The 13,672-nt window shown below is 48.5% G+C and overlaps 1 protein-coding gene across 5 annotated transcripts in view; it reads left to right on the plus strand.

The window, feature by feature from the left end:
• RAP1GAP2 (RAP1 GTPase activating protein 2) overlaps positions 1-13,672 on the plus strand; it is a 283,508-nt gene that overhangs the window by 43,140 nt on the left and 226,696 nt on the right. The window contains exon 1 of one of the 5 annotated variants that reach the window (XM_016187727.2): positions 8,957-9,028. The exons of the other annotated variants lie outside the window; for them this stretch is intronic. Within the exon in view, the coding sequence (XP_016043213.2) occupies positions 9,012-9,028 (17 nt within the window). The 5' untranslated portion in view covers positions 8,957-9,011. Of the gene's footprint in view, positions 1-8,956; positions 9,029-13,672 lie in introns of those variants that run through there. 5 annotated transcript variants of the gene reach the window in all.

The raw sequence follows: 13,672 nt of genomic DNA on the forward strand, positions 1-13,672 counted from the left end.
ATGTCAATAATAATAATAATAATAATAACAACAGATTAAAAAAATGTTGCTGAGAATGTGTAGAAATTGGTACCTTCCTACACTACTACTGGAGATGTAGAGTGATGCACCTGCTTTGGTAAAACAATCTGGAAGTTTCTCAAAAAGGTTAAACATAGAACTAGCAATTCTCTTTTGAAGCATATGCCTTCATGGAATGAAAATATATGCCCAGACAGAAATTTCAACACTAGTCTTCATAGCAGCATTATCCATAGTAGCCCAAAATAGAAACAACCCAAATGCCCATTAACAAATGAGCAGATAAATAACATGTGGCATATCCATACAATGGCATACTATTTGACCATAAAAGGATTGGAAGACTAATATATGCTACAACGTAGATAGACTTTGAAAACATTATGCTGAGTGAAAGTTAATCACAGAACACCAAATATTGTATGATTCAGTTTTAATGAAATGTCTAGTGTAAGCAAATTCATTGAAACAGAAAATAGATGACTGGAGGGGGCTGGGCAGTAGCGCAGTGGGTTAAGCGCACATGGCGCAAAGTGTAAAGACTGGGGTAGGGATCCCAGTGTCAGTCCCCGGCTCCCCACCTGTAGGGGGGTCGCTTCACAAGCAGTGAAGCAGGTCTGCAGGTGTCTATCTTTTTTCTCCCCCTCTCTATCTCTCCCTCCTCTCTGCAGCAATGACAACAACAATACTAAACAACAAGGGCAACAGAAAGGAAAACAAATTGGCCTCCAGGAGCAGTGGATTTGTAGTTCCAGCAATAACCCTGGTGTGAAAAAAAATGATGGCTGGATTCTTTCTTGTGGCTGGAGCAAGGTGGTGGGGGGACATGCTAAAGGACACATAGATGCATAGATTTTTGGGCTGATGAAAATATTCCAGAACTAATGGTAATGATCACACAACTCTGTGAAAACACACTCACACACAGGAAAACACTGAGTAATATGCTTTAAAGTGGGAATTATATAGCTTGTAAATTATATCTAAATGGAGCTATTATAGAAGAAAGAAAATCTGGTTTAGCTTGGGTCAGTGTGTACTCCTGGCCCAATTATTGGGCTTTATGGATAAAATTGGTCTTGGCCTGCTGAGAAGTTGGGGATATAACTCTGGGAGAGCACATGCTTTTTTTTTTTTGTCAGAGTTTTATACTGAGGTTTTGGTTTTTGTTACTGTACAATTCTACCACTCCAGGCAGATTTCCCTTCCTCTCTCTCTCTCTCTCTCTCTTTCATCCATAGAGCATGAGAGACAGATCAGGAAAGAAGACAGATCTGTCTTCTTCACAGACTGAGAAGAGACACCACAGTACCACTCCACTGCTTGTGAACCTTCCCCTTTACATGGTGCTCCCACATGGTGACTAGAGGCTTGAACCCAGGTCCTCATACATGATAAAATATGCACTCTAGGGAATCAGGTGGTAGCGCAGGAGGTTAAGCACAGGTGGCACAAAACACAAGGACTGGTGTGAGGATCCCGGTTCAAGCCCCCAAATCCCCACCTGCAGGGCAGTCGCTTCACAGGCAGTGAAGCAGGTCTGCAGGTGTCTTTCTCTCCCCCCTCTGTCTTCCCCTCCTCTCTCCATTTCTCTCTGTCCTATCCATCAACAACGACATCAATAATAACTACAACAATAAAACAACAAGGACAACAAAAGGGAATAAATAAATAAATAAATAAAATATATACCCTCTACCAGATAAACTATCTCTTGGTCCCTAGAGCACATGCTTTCACTCCTGTGCATCCCTGAGTTCAATCCCTGGCACACCCCACCCCCACATGGCTACTGTATTTACTTTTCTTTCTTTCCTCTTCCTCCTATTCTCCTTCTTCTCCTCCTCCTCCTTCTTTTGACAGAGCACTGCTCAACTCTGGTTTATAGTGGTGCAGGGGATTGAACCTCAATCTTTGGAAACTCAGGCATGAGTCTCTCTCTCTTTTTAAATATTTTATTTAGTTTATTTTTATGAGAAAGAGTAGATACAGAGGGAAAGATACTGAGAGAGAGAGAGAGAACAGAACACTGCTCAGTTCTGGTTTATGGTAGGGCTGGGGATTGAACCTGGGTCTTCAGAGCCTCAGGCTTGAAAGGCTTTTGCATAACCATTATGCTGTCTCCCCAGCCCAGCATGAGAGTCTCTTTGCATAACTATTATGCTATCTACTTTCTCTGCATTTTTCCCTTTTATTGGGGGGTTAATGTTTTATAGTCGACAGTAAATACAATAGTTTGCACATGCATAACCTTTCCCAGTTTTTTCCACATACAAACTCTCTCTGCATTTTACCTATAATAATGGCAGCTCAGAGAGGTTAGGAAACTTGGTCAAAGTTAACAGCAAGTAAGTCTTATAGTTGGGATTTGAATCTGCCCTTCGTGGCTGGTTCAGTCCAGAAACGAGCTGGATTGTTCTCAGCACTTGATCCCATCCTGTTCCCAACTCTTCTCAATGCACTTGGGGGCCAGGTGGTACTGTCTGTGCACCTGGGCTGCAGAATGCCCCTCTGCCACATAGAGTTATGGGCTAACGGGCCGTAGACTTCTTGCTGAAGGCCCACGTTGAGCAATGTCTGGTACCTACAGGTTAAAGACTTCAGAGACAGTGGGTTGAGGGAGCATGGAGCCACATGGGAACACTGGGGAAAGTGGTGGTGGTGATACTATGTAGGAAGAGTAGTTGGGAAGGACAGAATATAGCCTCAGACTCGCAAAAAGCAAATTAACAACTTTTCCAAGCCTGAGTTTCCTTCCCAGTCTATAAAGGGAAAGGGCTGGGCTAGCTGTGACACTTACCTTTATGGTAAGACTTTCCATTTATTTCTGTCAGGATGGACCTTTATGGTGAATAAGTGAATGTGTTCATGCATGAATGAATGTCTTTGAGAGCAGGGGTTTTTGAATGCGTTCATGCATGAATGAACGTCTTTGAGAGCAAGGGAGCACATTTTATCTTGGCTCCCTTGGACCTAATGCCATGCCTGGTACATAGAAGGTTCTCAGTTCATATTTGTGGGGTTTGGGACTATTAGCATACAAATGACGTCACCCTGAGGAAGTGCTTCAGAGAAGGGAATGTATAAAAGCAAGGGACTTTGAGCATGTTACTCTCTTTGGCTGCTGCTTCTTCTCCTGGTCAGAAGCATCTTGGTGGTGCACCATAGCTACTTCTCCTGGAAACTGAACACGTGATTCTGCTAGCTGGTAAACTTTTAAGACCCCCCCCCCTACAGCCATGAGCAATTTATACCAGAATTGATGATTGTTTATCTTACAGGATATTCAGACTTTATAGACTTAGCGTACTCTTAACCCTTGATGATAAGTGCTTATTTGCCTTTTACCTGTTCCACCCTAATAAGCCTTGTATTGTTTAAGCCAGTTCCCAGCTCCCTGCTATGAATCCTTTTACTCCGCAAGCAGTCCCCACTCTCAACCCCTTTTTTAAGTTAAGTCACAACACATATTTGCCTAATCAGGTTTGGGTCATCATGGTCAACCCAGCATATGCAAGTAGGGGAATGGGGAGAAGAGGGTGGGTCAAAAGGTAGGGCTCCTCCTCCAGTCCACTTTGGGGCGGTCTTGGGAGAAGGTAGATTGCAGTCGCCTGGCCGCTGTCAGGCCAGATTCCCTCACAAGAGACTAGGTGTCTGAGGTATGTTTCAGGGGGTCCTTGAGGCAGTGTCCAGAGGGTGAGGACATGAGCTAGGAGGCTCAGGTACTTTCCTCCATTTCTTTCTCCTACCCCTTTGCCCTCCTCATAAACCCTTGATAATTTGCTAATGAAGTGTGTGTGTGTGTGTGTGTGTGTGTGTGTGTGTGTGTGTCCGGTAAGCAGTGCTCTGGCCTTTGAGATGACCACTGTACGTGAGGACTGGCAGAGTTGGGTGCTTATGGAGGTGGCTCAGTGCAGCCTGCCCACACTGTTGGGGGAGCAGGATTGTGTGTTTTCTGGAGACAGGGAAAGCTAGAACCTGCTGTCTTGTGGGGGAAAAAAACATCCAGAAGATAGTCAACCCAGTAGGGCATGTGCTGTGCCATATGCACTTCCCAGATTTCAACCCTGGTACCACAGGGGCATACAGTGGCATTGGGCAAGCTCTGGTGTGCTGGTGTCTCTCTGTTTGCCTGTCTGTGTTTCGCTCTATCTGAAATAAAAAGAATGAAAACGTTGACCATGAAGTGGTAAAATCTCAGTTGAGAGAGGCCCTGGTAATGTGTGCGCACGTTCTCTCTCTCTCTCTCTCTCTCTCTCTCTCTCTCACACACACACACACACACACATACACCCCTGACTTGAATTGATGGTCCCAGCTTTTGGCCATCAGACATGGCGTCTCTCAGTGGAGGAAAAGCACATTATGGGCACTTGACGTGACTTTCTCAGGAGCAGGAGGGAAAGGGCGAAGGGGCAGAGGAGCAGTTTTCTTGGCAGCCTGGCTGGAGGCAGCATTTTAGTTGTGCTGTGGTTTAGCCAGAAGATAGCACACAGTCACCCCGGTCTCAGATTTCACCTGCTAAGAATTCGAAGTCCTATAACCAAACTCAACCATAAGAAAACAAGCCCATCCAAAAATGGGGAGCGGACATGAACAGAATACTCACCACAGAAGAGATCCAAAAGGTTGAGAAACACATGAAAAAATGCTCCAAGTCTTTGATTGTCAGAGAAATGCAAATAAAAACAATGAGGTACCACTTCACTCCTGTGAGGATGTCATGCATCAGAAAAGGTAACAGCAGCAAATGCTGGAGAGGTTGTGGGGTCAAAGGAACCCTCCTGCACTGCTGGTGGGAATGTCAATTGGTCCAACCTCTGGGGAGAACAGTCTGGAGAACTCTCAGAAGGCTAGAAATGGACCTACCCTATGATCCTGCAATTCCTCTCCTGGGGATATATCCTAAGGAACTCAACACATCCATCCAAAAAGATCTGTGTACACATATGTTCTTGGCAGCACAATTTGTAATAGCCAAAACCTGGAAGCAACCCAGGTGTCTAACAACAGATGAGTGGCTGATGAGCAAGTTGTGGTATATATATATACACAATGGAATACTACTCAGCTATAAAAAATGGTGACTTTACTGTTTTCAGCCGATTTTGGATGGACCTTGGAAAATTCATGTTAAGTGAAATAAATCAGAAACAGAAGGATGAATATGGGATGATCTCACTCTGTGGCAGAAGTTGAAAAACAAGATCAGAAGAGAAAACACAAGTAGAACCTGAACTGGAATTGGCGTGTTGCACCAAAGTAAAAGACTGTGGGGTGGGTGGGGGAGAGAATACAGGTCCAAAAAGGATGACAGAGGACCTAGTGGGGGTTGTATTGTTATGTGGAAAACTGGGAAATGTTATGCATATATAAACGATTATACTTACTGTTGAATGTAAAACATTAATTCCCCAATAAAGAAATTAAAAAAAAAAAGAATTTGAAGTCCTGTTAGAAGTGAGGCGACCACAAAGGGCAGAAAAGACACAGTATATGCATCTCTTGGGACCTAGGGCCCCTGGTGGTAGTTCTACACATTATCTGTGCAGAATGGGCCTTGATTCACCTGCAAAGCTTTGTTGCTTGCTCTACCTCAGCCTTTTTAAATTCAGGGCTTCTGTCCCTGTTCTGTGAAAACTGCACACAGTTTGCAAGATTGTCACTATCTGCCTGCCTCTCCTGGTTCTTTTGGTGATGCTAATAAGGTCACTTTCTCATTTCAGTGGGAGAGAGTAGATCCATTTCCTTGCCTTTGACCACCAAGTCTTGTTTACTGGATTTCAAAATCCCCAAGACATCATCAAGATGTTGTAGAATCTTTTGGGGCTGTTCCATCTTAACTCTTCTGCACCCCTAGGATATCTGCTGAGGTTTTGCTGAAGTTGTCAAGAGCAAGGGGAGAGTGATTTTGGGGGGATTTAGCTAACATTTACTGGGTCTCTACATTCCAAGTTCTGCACCAGGCCCTGGCCCTGGTAGGGAACCAAAGATGAAGAAGGCACAGTTTCTGCTCATGCACACTTACGGCCCTGCAGGGAGACAGACAATTGTAATGGAACATGACAAGTGCTAACAAATGTCCTTGGAGGATAGAGGAAGGCTTCCTGGAGAAATGGCATTGCCAGAGCCACCTCCAAGGTGAGTGAGGTCAGCCTGGAGAAGAGAGAGACATTCCAGGTGGTAGCGGGACCAACAGGCAGTGAGGCATGAAATGGCTCGGAGGTGGAAGGACCTGCTGGGATGGTTGGTGCCAGGCAGGCGAAAGGGGGTGGGAGTGTTGGAACAAGCTAGGCAGCATGAGAGAGCTGGGTCTGCTTCTCGGGAGGACTGGAAAACAGCAACTGTTTTATTTCTTTTTATTTTTTCTTATTTATTTATTTTCCCTTGTTTTATTGTTGTAATTGTTGTTGTTAGTGATGTCATTGTTGGCTAGGACAAAGATAAGTGGAGAGAGGAGGGGAAGACAGAGAGGGGAAGAGAAAGAGAAACACCTGCAGACCTGCTTCACGACCTGTGAAACGACTCCCCTGCAGGTGGGGAGCTGGGGGGCTCGAACCGGGATCCTTACACAGGTCCTTGTGCTTGGTGCCACCTGCGCTTAACCCGCTGCACTACTGCCTGACTCTCAACTGTTTTTCTTTTGGTGGAACTTGGACCTAGCTCGTGATAGAGACAGAGTGGGAGAGACACCACAATGTGGAGGCTTCTTCTGTTGTCTCAGTGGCTGCCCACTTGAGAGTGAATGGAGATGCAGGCCATGGATCCAGTGGTAGCAGGCCTGGACAGGGCTCATTGGGTTAGGGAGAGAGAACTGACTGGGGAGCTTTTGGAAGAGGTGGAGTCCTCAGCCTGCAGCTGGTTTGGATATTGGGTCAAGGTGAAGACTCAGATTTCTGTGTCCTTCCCTTCCCTTCCCTTCCCTTCCCTTCCCTTCCCTTCCCTTCCCTTCCCTTCCCTTCCCTTCCCTTCCCTTCCCTTCCCTTCCCTTCCCTTCCCTTCCCTTCCCTTCCCTTCCCTTCCCTTCCCTTCCCTTCCCTTCCCTTCCCCTCCCTCCCTCCCTCCCTTCCTTCCTTTCTTTTTTTTCCCTCCCCTTGAGGGTTATAGCTGGAGCTCAGTGCCTGCACTATGAATCCACTGTTCCTAGTGGCCATTTTATTTATTTTATTGGATAGGATAGAGAGAAATTGAGAAATTGAGAGAGGGAGAGAGAAAGAGAGACACATGTGGACCTGCTTTGTCACTTGTAAAGCGAACCCCTGTAGGTGGGGAGCAGGGGCTTGAACTTGGATCCTTGTATGGGTTCTTGCACTTAGTACTATTTGTGCTTACTTGGGTGTGCCACCATCTTGCCCCAAGACTCAAGATTTCTTTTTTTAATTTATTTTCCCTTTTGTTGCCCTTGTTTTATTGTTGTTTATGTCGTTGTTGTTGGATAGGACAGAGAGAAATGGAGAGAAAGACACCTACAGACCTGCTTCACCAGTTGTGAAGCGCCTCCCCTGCAGGTGGGGAGCTGGGGCTCGAATCGGGATCTTTATGCCGGTCCTTGCACTTTGTGCCATGTGTGCTCAACTACTACTCAGATTTCTAAGTGAGTCTTGGGTTGTTGGTCCCCGTCTATGGGAAGTTTTGGGTAGAAGAAGAGATTGAGGGTCTGTATATATAATCTCTGCTCCCCCATACACAATGACTTAGATCTTGACCCTTATTCCTACTCCTGTCTCTCTACCACCGTACCACCGAGCCCTTAGAAAGAGACAGAGAGGGAGTTGGGCGGTAGCGCAGCGGGTTAAGCGCACGTGGCACAAAGCGCAAGGACCAGGGTAAGGATCCTGGTTCAAGCCCCTGGCTCCCCACCTGCAGGGGATTCGCTTCACAGGCGGTGAGGCAGGTCTGCAGGTGTCTATCTTTCCCTCCCCCCCTCTGTCCTCCCCTCCTCTCTCCATTTCTCTCTGTCCTATCCAACAACGACGACATGAATAACTACAACGACAATAAGAAAAACAACAAGGGCAACAAAAGGGAATAAGTAAATAAATAAATATTAAAAAATATTTAAAAAAAAAGAAAGAGACAGAGAGCAAAACCTAGTCTGTGGACTGGAGAGGTAGCTTTCTGGGTAGGGAGCATGCATTGCCCTGTGCTCCACCCAGGTTTGAGCCCCAGTATCACAAGGAATGCCACAATGTCAGGGAAGCTCCAGCACCCTGGTGTCTCTCCCTCCATCTGAATGGGGAAAGCAAAAGTCAGTCTGGGAGTGGTGAAGTTACACATGCTCGAGGCCCATCTCTATAAGAAAAATAAATAAGTAAAGCTAGTCTGTGACCAGGAAAGCAGGTGAGATGTGACCTCTCACTGGCCTTGCAGGTGGCGCTGCTGCTGGGCTTGGACTCTGGCCCCAGCTATTCTGTTCCTGTCGTGCCTTTGTCATGTGAGCTCCAAGAGAGCATTGGCTGGTGCCACCACCCTAGCAACTTGTGACTGACTGCAGGGGTGTGCAAACGAAACCTTCTTTCAAGGTGGGGTCCAGGGAGCTGTCCCCTTTCTTGTCTGTTCCCTTTCTTATCAGGCTCTAGTTCACTGGTTTCTTCAGCTAGGCCCTAGGCCTGAGGATGGTGTTGGCGTGTGTTGGCGTGTGTTGGCGTGTGTTGGCGTGTGTTGGCGTGTGTAGGTATGTGCATATGTGCCTGTGCAGGTGGACATGAGCTTTGAGGGCCCATGTGGGTGACTGTGTGGTGCCTTTTTTGGCTTTAGCGAGTTCCTATGGTAACCACGAACATTCTTGTTTTGGGATCTGGAGTCTTGGGGCGTGAGTGGCTCCAGGGATAAGTGAGGCGGGCGGGCGCTCAGCTGGCAATTGGGTTGTGGCCTGATTTCATTATTGCCAGGCACCGGGGACGCACCAGAAGGTGCTGTCTGCTGGGCAGTCTGCTCTGCAAACTGCAGGGGCTTGTGTGCTTCTGGTCGTTGTCCTGGCTGGCCCTGCCATGCCCAGGAAGCCCTGGTGAGTCTTTACTCTGCTGTTCCTGGGTCTTGGGTATATTGGGCATCTGTTTATGGGCATCAAGGGGCCGGCCGGTAGTAGTAGCCAGTGGGTGTGGGGCATAGGGTCCCCTCTGAGCTAAGTGTGGGATAACCAGCAGGAGGGGTTCTGCTTATTCCTGAGAGCTGGAGAGGCTGTTTTCCGTGTGGCTGGTGATCCGAATGGTCCTGGCTGATGCCGTGGAACAGGGCTGTGTATCTGAGGGAGGACAAGCACAGGAGTGCAGGACAGCAGAGTGCAGGTGGAGCTGCCTGCGGTCTGTCTGCCAGCACAGGGACCCCACTATTTCTCCCCCCCATGTGGGGATTTCTTCATCCCATTCCACTCTCTGAAAGGGTCTTTGCGGACCCCCAGTTTCTGGCCTTCCCAGCCTGCAGGCCTGCTGGCCTGGTAGGGATGGGAAGGCTCAGGGGTCCAAGGAGAGGCTGGGGGAGCTGTGTCCAGCTCACTGGGAGCTGGATTGGGCCTGTGCTTGGCAAGAATAAATGCCCTGGATCTTGGAGGGAGGCACTAATTCCCCACAGTGTGAATCTCTTATGCTCCCGTCCACACACAGTGGGTCCCTGAGGTGTCAGGACTCTGGTTCCCCTCAGAGAGTCCAGGAGATGCCCAGATTATGTGGGAGTCGGGAGGACCTTGCTTCTGCCCCCTCCCTTGTAATGACTCTCCTGGGAGCTGGTAGCAGGGAGTAGGGGAAAAAGATACCCCTCTGGTTTTTGCTGGGGGCCCCCTTCCCCCAGGAGCTAGCTATTCCCTTTGCCCCTGAGGTAGCTCTGGGTGGAGTTATGCTGTGATGGGGGATGTGCAGGGATTCTGGGGTCTGGAGGTGGGGTTGTGGTCATGGTGACGGGCAAAGGGAACAAGGAAGTGGACAGCCTGCTTTTCCTGTTCTAGCTAGGCCTTCCCTCTCTGGGGGGCTGAGTTGAGGGCTTCACCCTTAGTCTTTTTCCCTAGGAGCTTCAGGAGAGAGGGAGAGGAACTTTCAAGAGAGGTCCCTAGATCTCTGGAGTCTTTGACATGAGGACTTGACATAATAAGTCAAATGAGCTTCCATGTGAACCCCTTGTGGTTCTAAAACATGTCACTATGATTACTTTGGCATTGGGAGAACCTCTAGTGCTGTGGTGTTTGTCCCTCTGTTATCTCTACCTGGATGAAAAGGCAGCCTGAGTAGCGAGAGGGAGTCCAGTGGACTTGAGGGTGGACAGAAAGAGGCCATGGGCATTAGTTTCCGTATTGATTGATCAGTGCAGAGACCCCACACAGGGATGTCCCTGACTTGACATGGCACAGTGTGCAGGATCAGTACATGGGAGGTCAGCTCTTGGTCTCTGCCAGCACCTGACTCCTTCCCTGTCCACCCTGCCTCCCCACCCCACCCTCATCCCCATTACTTTCTGACTTAGGATCTTAGTCTCTTTCTTTCTCAAGACAGGCTGGATGCCTGCAGGGTTCTGGCAGGGTGAATACAGTCAGGCAGAGGGCGCCTGAGGTAAGCTGAGCACACTTCAGGTCCTGCAGGAATAAGCCCTGCCACCTGCCACCTGCCACCTGTCTCATCAGGCCCTGCACTTCCTGTCTAGAGCTCTAGGGGGAAAATCTAGACAATAGACTCAAGAATTTCAAAAGACAAAGCTACATGTGGCCTATCCTGTAGGCCAGACTCAGCCTGGTCATGTGACCACCACGTCTACTCCCAGACGCTGTCCCTCTCATAAGCAGCTCCCTAGTCCCTGTCCCCAGGCTGTCCTTGCTATGCCTTTAGCAGCTGATTGCTCCTTTCTGCTCTGTCTCCAGACTGGATTCAGTCTCAATTAACCTTTTCTCTCTTTCAAATCCCATTCTTTCTCTGTCACAAGCCTGTGAAGTCTCTGAGTCATGGAGGCTTGGTTCACTCCAACCCCCCACTCCCCTCCCCTTCAGGCCCTAATATTGCTTGCTACCCAGATGGTGACAGACGCTTTCTAATTAGTCTCCTCCTCAGGCCTCTGACAGCTCTGACTAATTCATCATTCCAGCAGCCTCTCTGCCTCTGTATGCCCTCCCTACTCTCCCGGGCCCTCTCCTCAGTGCCTGTGGCAGATCTTGTTAGTGTTGACTCATACATGCTTGTCCCTGGCCCTGGTGTGGGGTAGCTACACATCCTGTTCATGAGGGGCTCATCACTGCCTCCTCTTGCCTCAGACTTTCCTGTACGTTGCTTTCACCTGGGAGTCTTAAAAAATTGTTATGAGGGTGCTAAGCGGTAGCACAGTGAGTTAAGCACACATGGTGCAAAGCGCAAGGACCGGCCTTAAGGATCCCCGTTCGAGCCCCTGGCTCCCCACCAACAGGGGGCGGGGGTGCTTCGCAATCGGTGAAGCAGGTCTGCAGGTGTCTGTCTTTCTCTCCCCCTCACTGTCTTCCCCTCCTCTCTCCATTTCTCTCTGTCCTATCCAACAACAACAGCTATGACAACAATAACAACTACAACAAGCCCAACAACAAGGGCAACAAAATGGGATAAATGGCCTCCAGGAGCAGTGGATTCACAGTGCAGGCACTGAGCCCCAGCGCGGAGGCAAAAAAAAAAAAAAAAGAAAAGAAATTGTTATGAGGGGCCGGGTGGTGGTGGTGCACCTGGTTGAGTGCACAAGGATCGGGGTTCCCACCTGCAGAAGGAAAACTTCCTAAGTGGTGAAGCAGTTCTATAGTTGTCTCTCTGTCTCTGTCCCTCCTTGTCTCCTTCTTCCTTTCAATTTCTGGCTGTCTCTATCCAATGAATAAGATTAAAAAAAAAAAAAAGCTTGTTATGCCCAGGTTACAGCCAATACCAGATTTGGAAATCAGAATATCTGGGGGTTGGGGAGAAAGTGGGACCCAGCATTAATACTTGTTAAAGACCCTCCACGACTCCAATTTAGAGCAAAATTTGGGGAGCCCAGTCCCAAGGACTGGACAAGGATAACAGTGATCAATGGTTTAGTTATGGCTGGATGTTAAAATGGGCTCCAGGTGGAGGAGTCGTTCTGGGCCAGATGTTGACATCTGGAAGTGGGTAGTTGTTTGTCCTGGGGGCTGCTGTCTGCAGTTTAGGATGTAGAGCAGCGTTTCTAGCCTCTGTCCATGTAGATGTCTGCATTCTACTCCATAGTAGTGACCCTCAAGTCTCCAGACACAGCTAGGCTTCCGGCGGGGGCAGGGTGCAGCGGGTAAAGAAAACTCCCTCACTCCAATGAGAACTGCTACTCTAAAATGAGCTAGCTTCACCTTTACAGCGTTCCAGGATTTGTGTGAAAGGACAGGGGAGCAGTTGGGGAAATGGCTTACCGCGAAGGGGTTGGAAGCATAAAGTCCCAACTTACACCCCTGGCCCCTGACACCACGTGTTCCAGATATGCTCTGTTATTGTTTGTCTTTTCTTCCCTCTCTTCTCTCTCTTATTTATAAATAGATTTTAAAAAAAGAAGAAAAGGTGAATCTTGTCTTGACGTGTGGACTTTGTAGTTCAGCAGCCTGTTTCAATCCTGACTCCCCAACTGAGTGATCTCAAGCAAATTATTGAAACTTTCTGTGCCTCACTACATTTCAAGGATTTCCCCCACGCCCTTTTCTTTTCTTGCAGCTGTGGCTTCTCTTGACCTTTAACTCCAGCTAGATGGTGTGACTTGCTGTTTTCTGGGACTTGCTATCTTTGCTTATACTATTAATATCACCTCATCTCCCACCCCTCCCACCCCCCAACTCTAGGCATGAGATTCTCTTCATTCTCCTTCCTCTGTCAGCATCATCATGGCTTTCCTTCCAAAAGCAACTTATAAGCTGCTTTCTCAGCGAACACCCATGGCAACAGATGGTTTTTCCTCCTGCTCTCAGGGTCACATTTAGCTCTTCCTGCCTTGTGATGGTGTGGGGACTTCTGCCTGTGTGTGTGTGTCTCCCTGAGAAGTCTGTGGAAGCCTCTTAGGTGTCTTGCTGGGACTGTGGGCTCCACCACTGTTTGTTGAGCAGGTGAGGCCAGCCCCTCCCTGCCTGGGGCTGAGTTGTGAACCAGCAGATGACTGCAGTGTCATCTACCACCTCACACCCAGCTCATTCTGAGAGGGTGGAGTGGGCGGAAATCCGTGCCACATAACTGACTTTTGGAGCCCTGCCTTGGGGGTGTGTGTATGATAGCAGCTATTGCCTCTTTCTTGGTTGCCTTGTAGCTAGCAGACACCACCTTGCACTGAGGCACTGAGGAGCTTCAGGCTGTGGATTTTCCCAGGTGCACTTCTGGGCCCAGGTCCAGGACTGGAAGTGGCAGCCCCCGAACTCACTCTGCCATGTCCTGTCCAAACCCGTTGGGCAACTTGGCCTAGGCTGGACCAGTGGTTGATCGCCCTGGCTGCATTGCAGACCCACCCCAGGGACTTGGCTTCCTCTGTCCTGGGTGGGGCCCAGGAAACCTGTGTGCTATCAGGGCCAGAGGTGGTACATTTCAGGCAGCTGAGTTTGCAGCTGTTTGGGAACCCATGACCTTTAGAGCTTTCTCTGTTCCCACAGTGCTTGTTCAATGGTCAGGTTCATGTGCTCTGGTGTCTTAGGCAATACCTACTTGCCTCTGTTTCTTTATCTGGGTGCAGT

This window comes from Erinaceus europaeus, chromosome 12 (genome assembly GCF_950295315.1).
Source record: "Erinaceus europaeus chromosome 12, mEriEur2.1, whole genome shotgun sequence".
NCBI lineage: Eukaryota > Metazoa > Chordata > Mammalia > Eulipotyphla > Erinaceidae > Erinaceus > Erinaceus europaeus.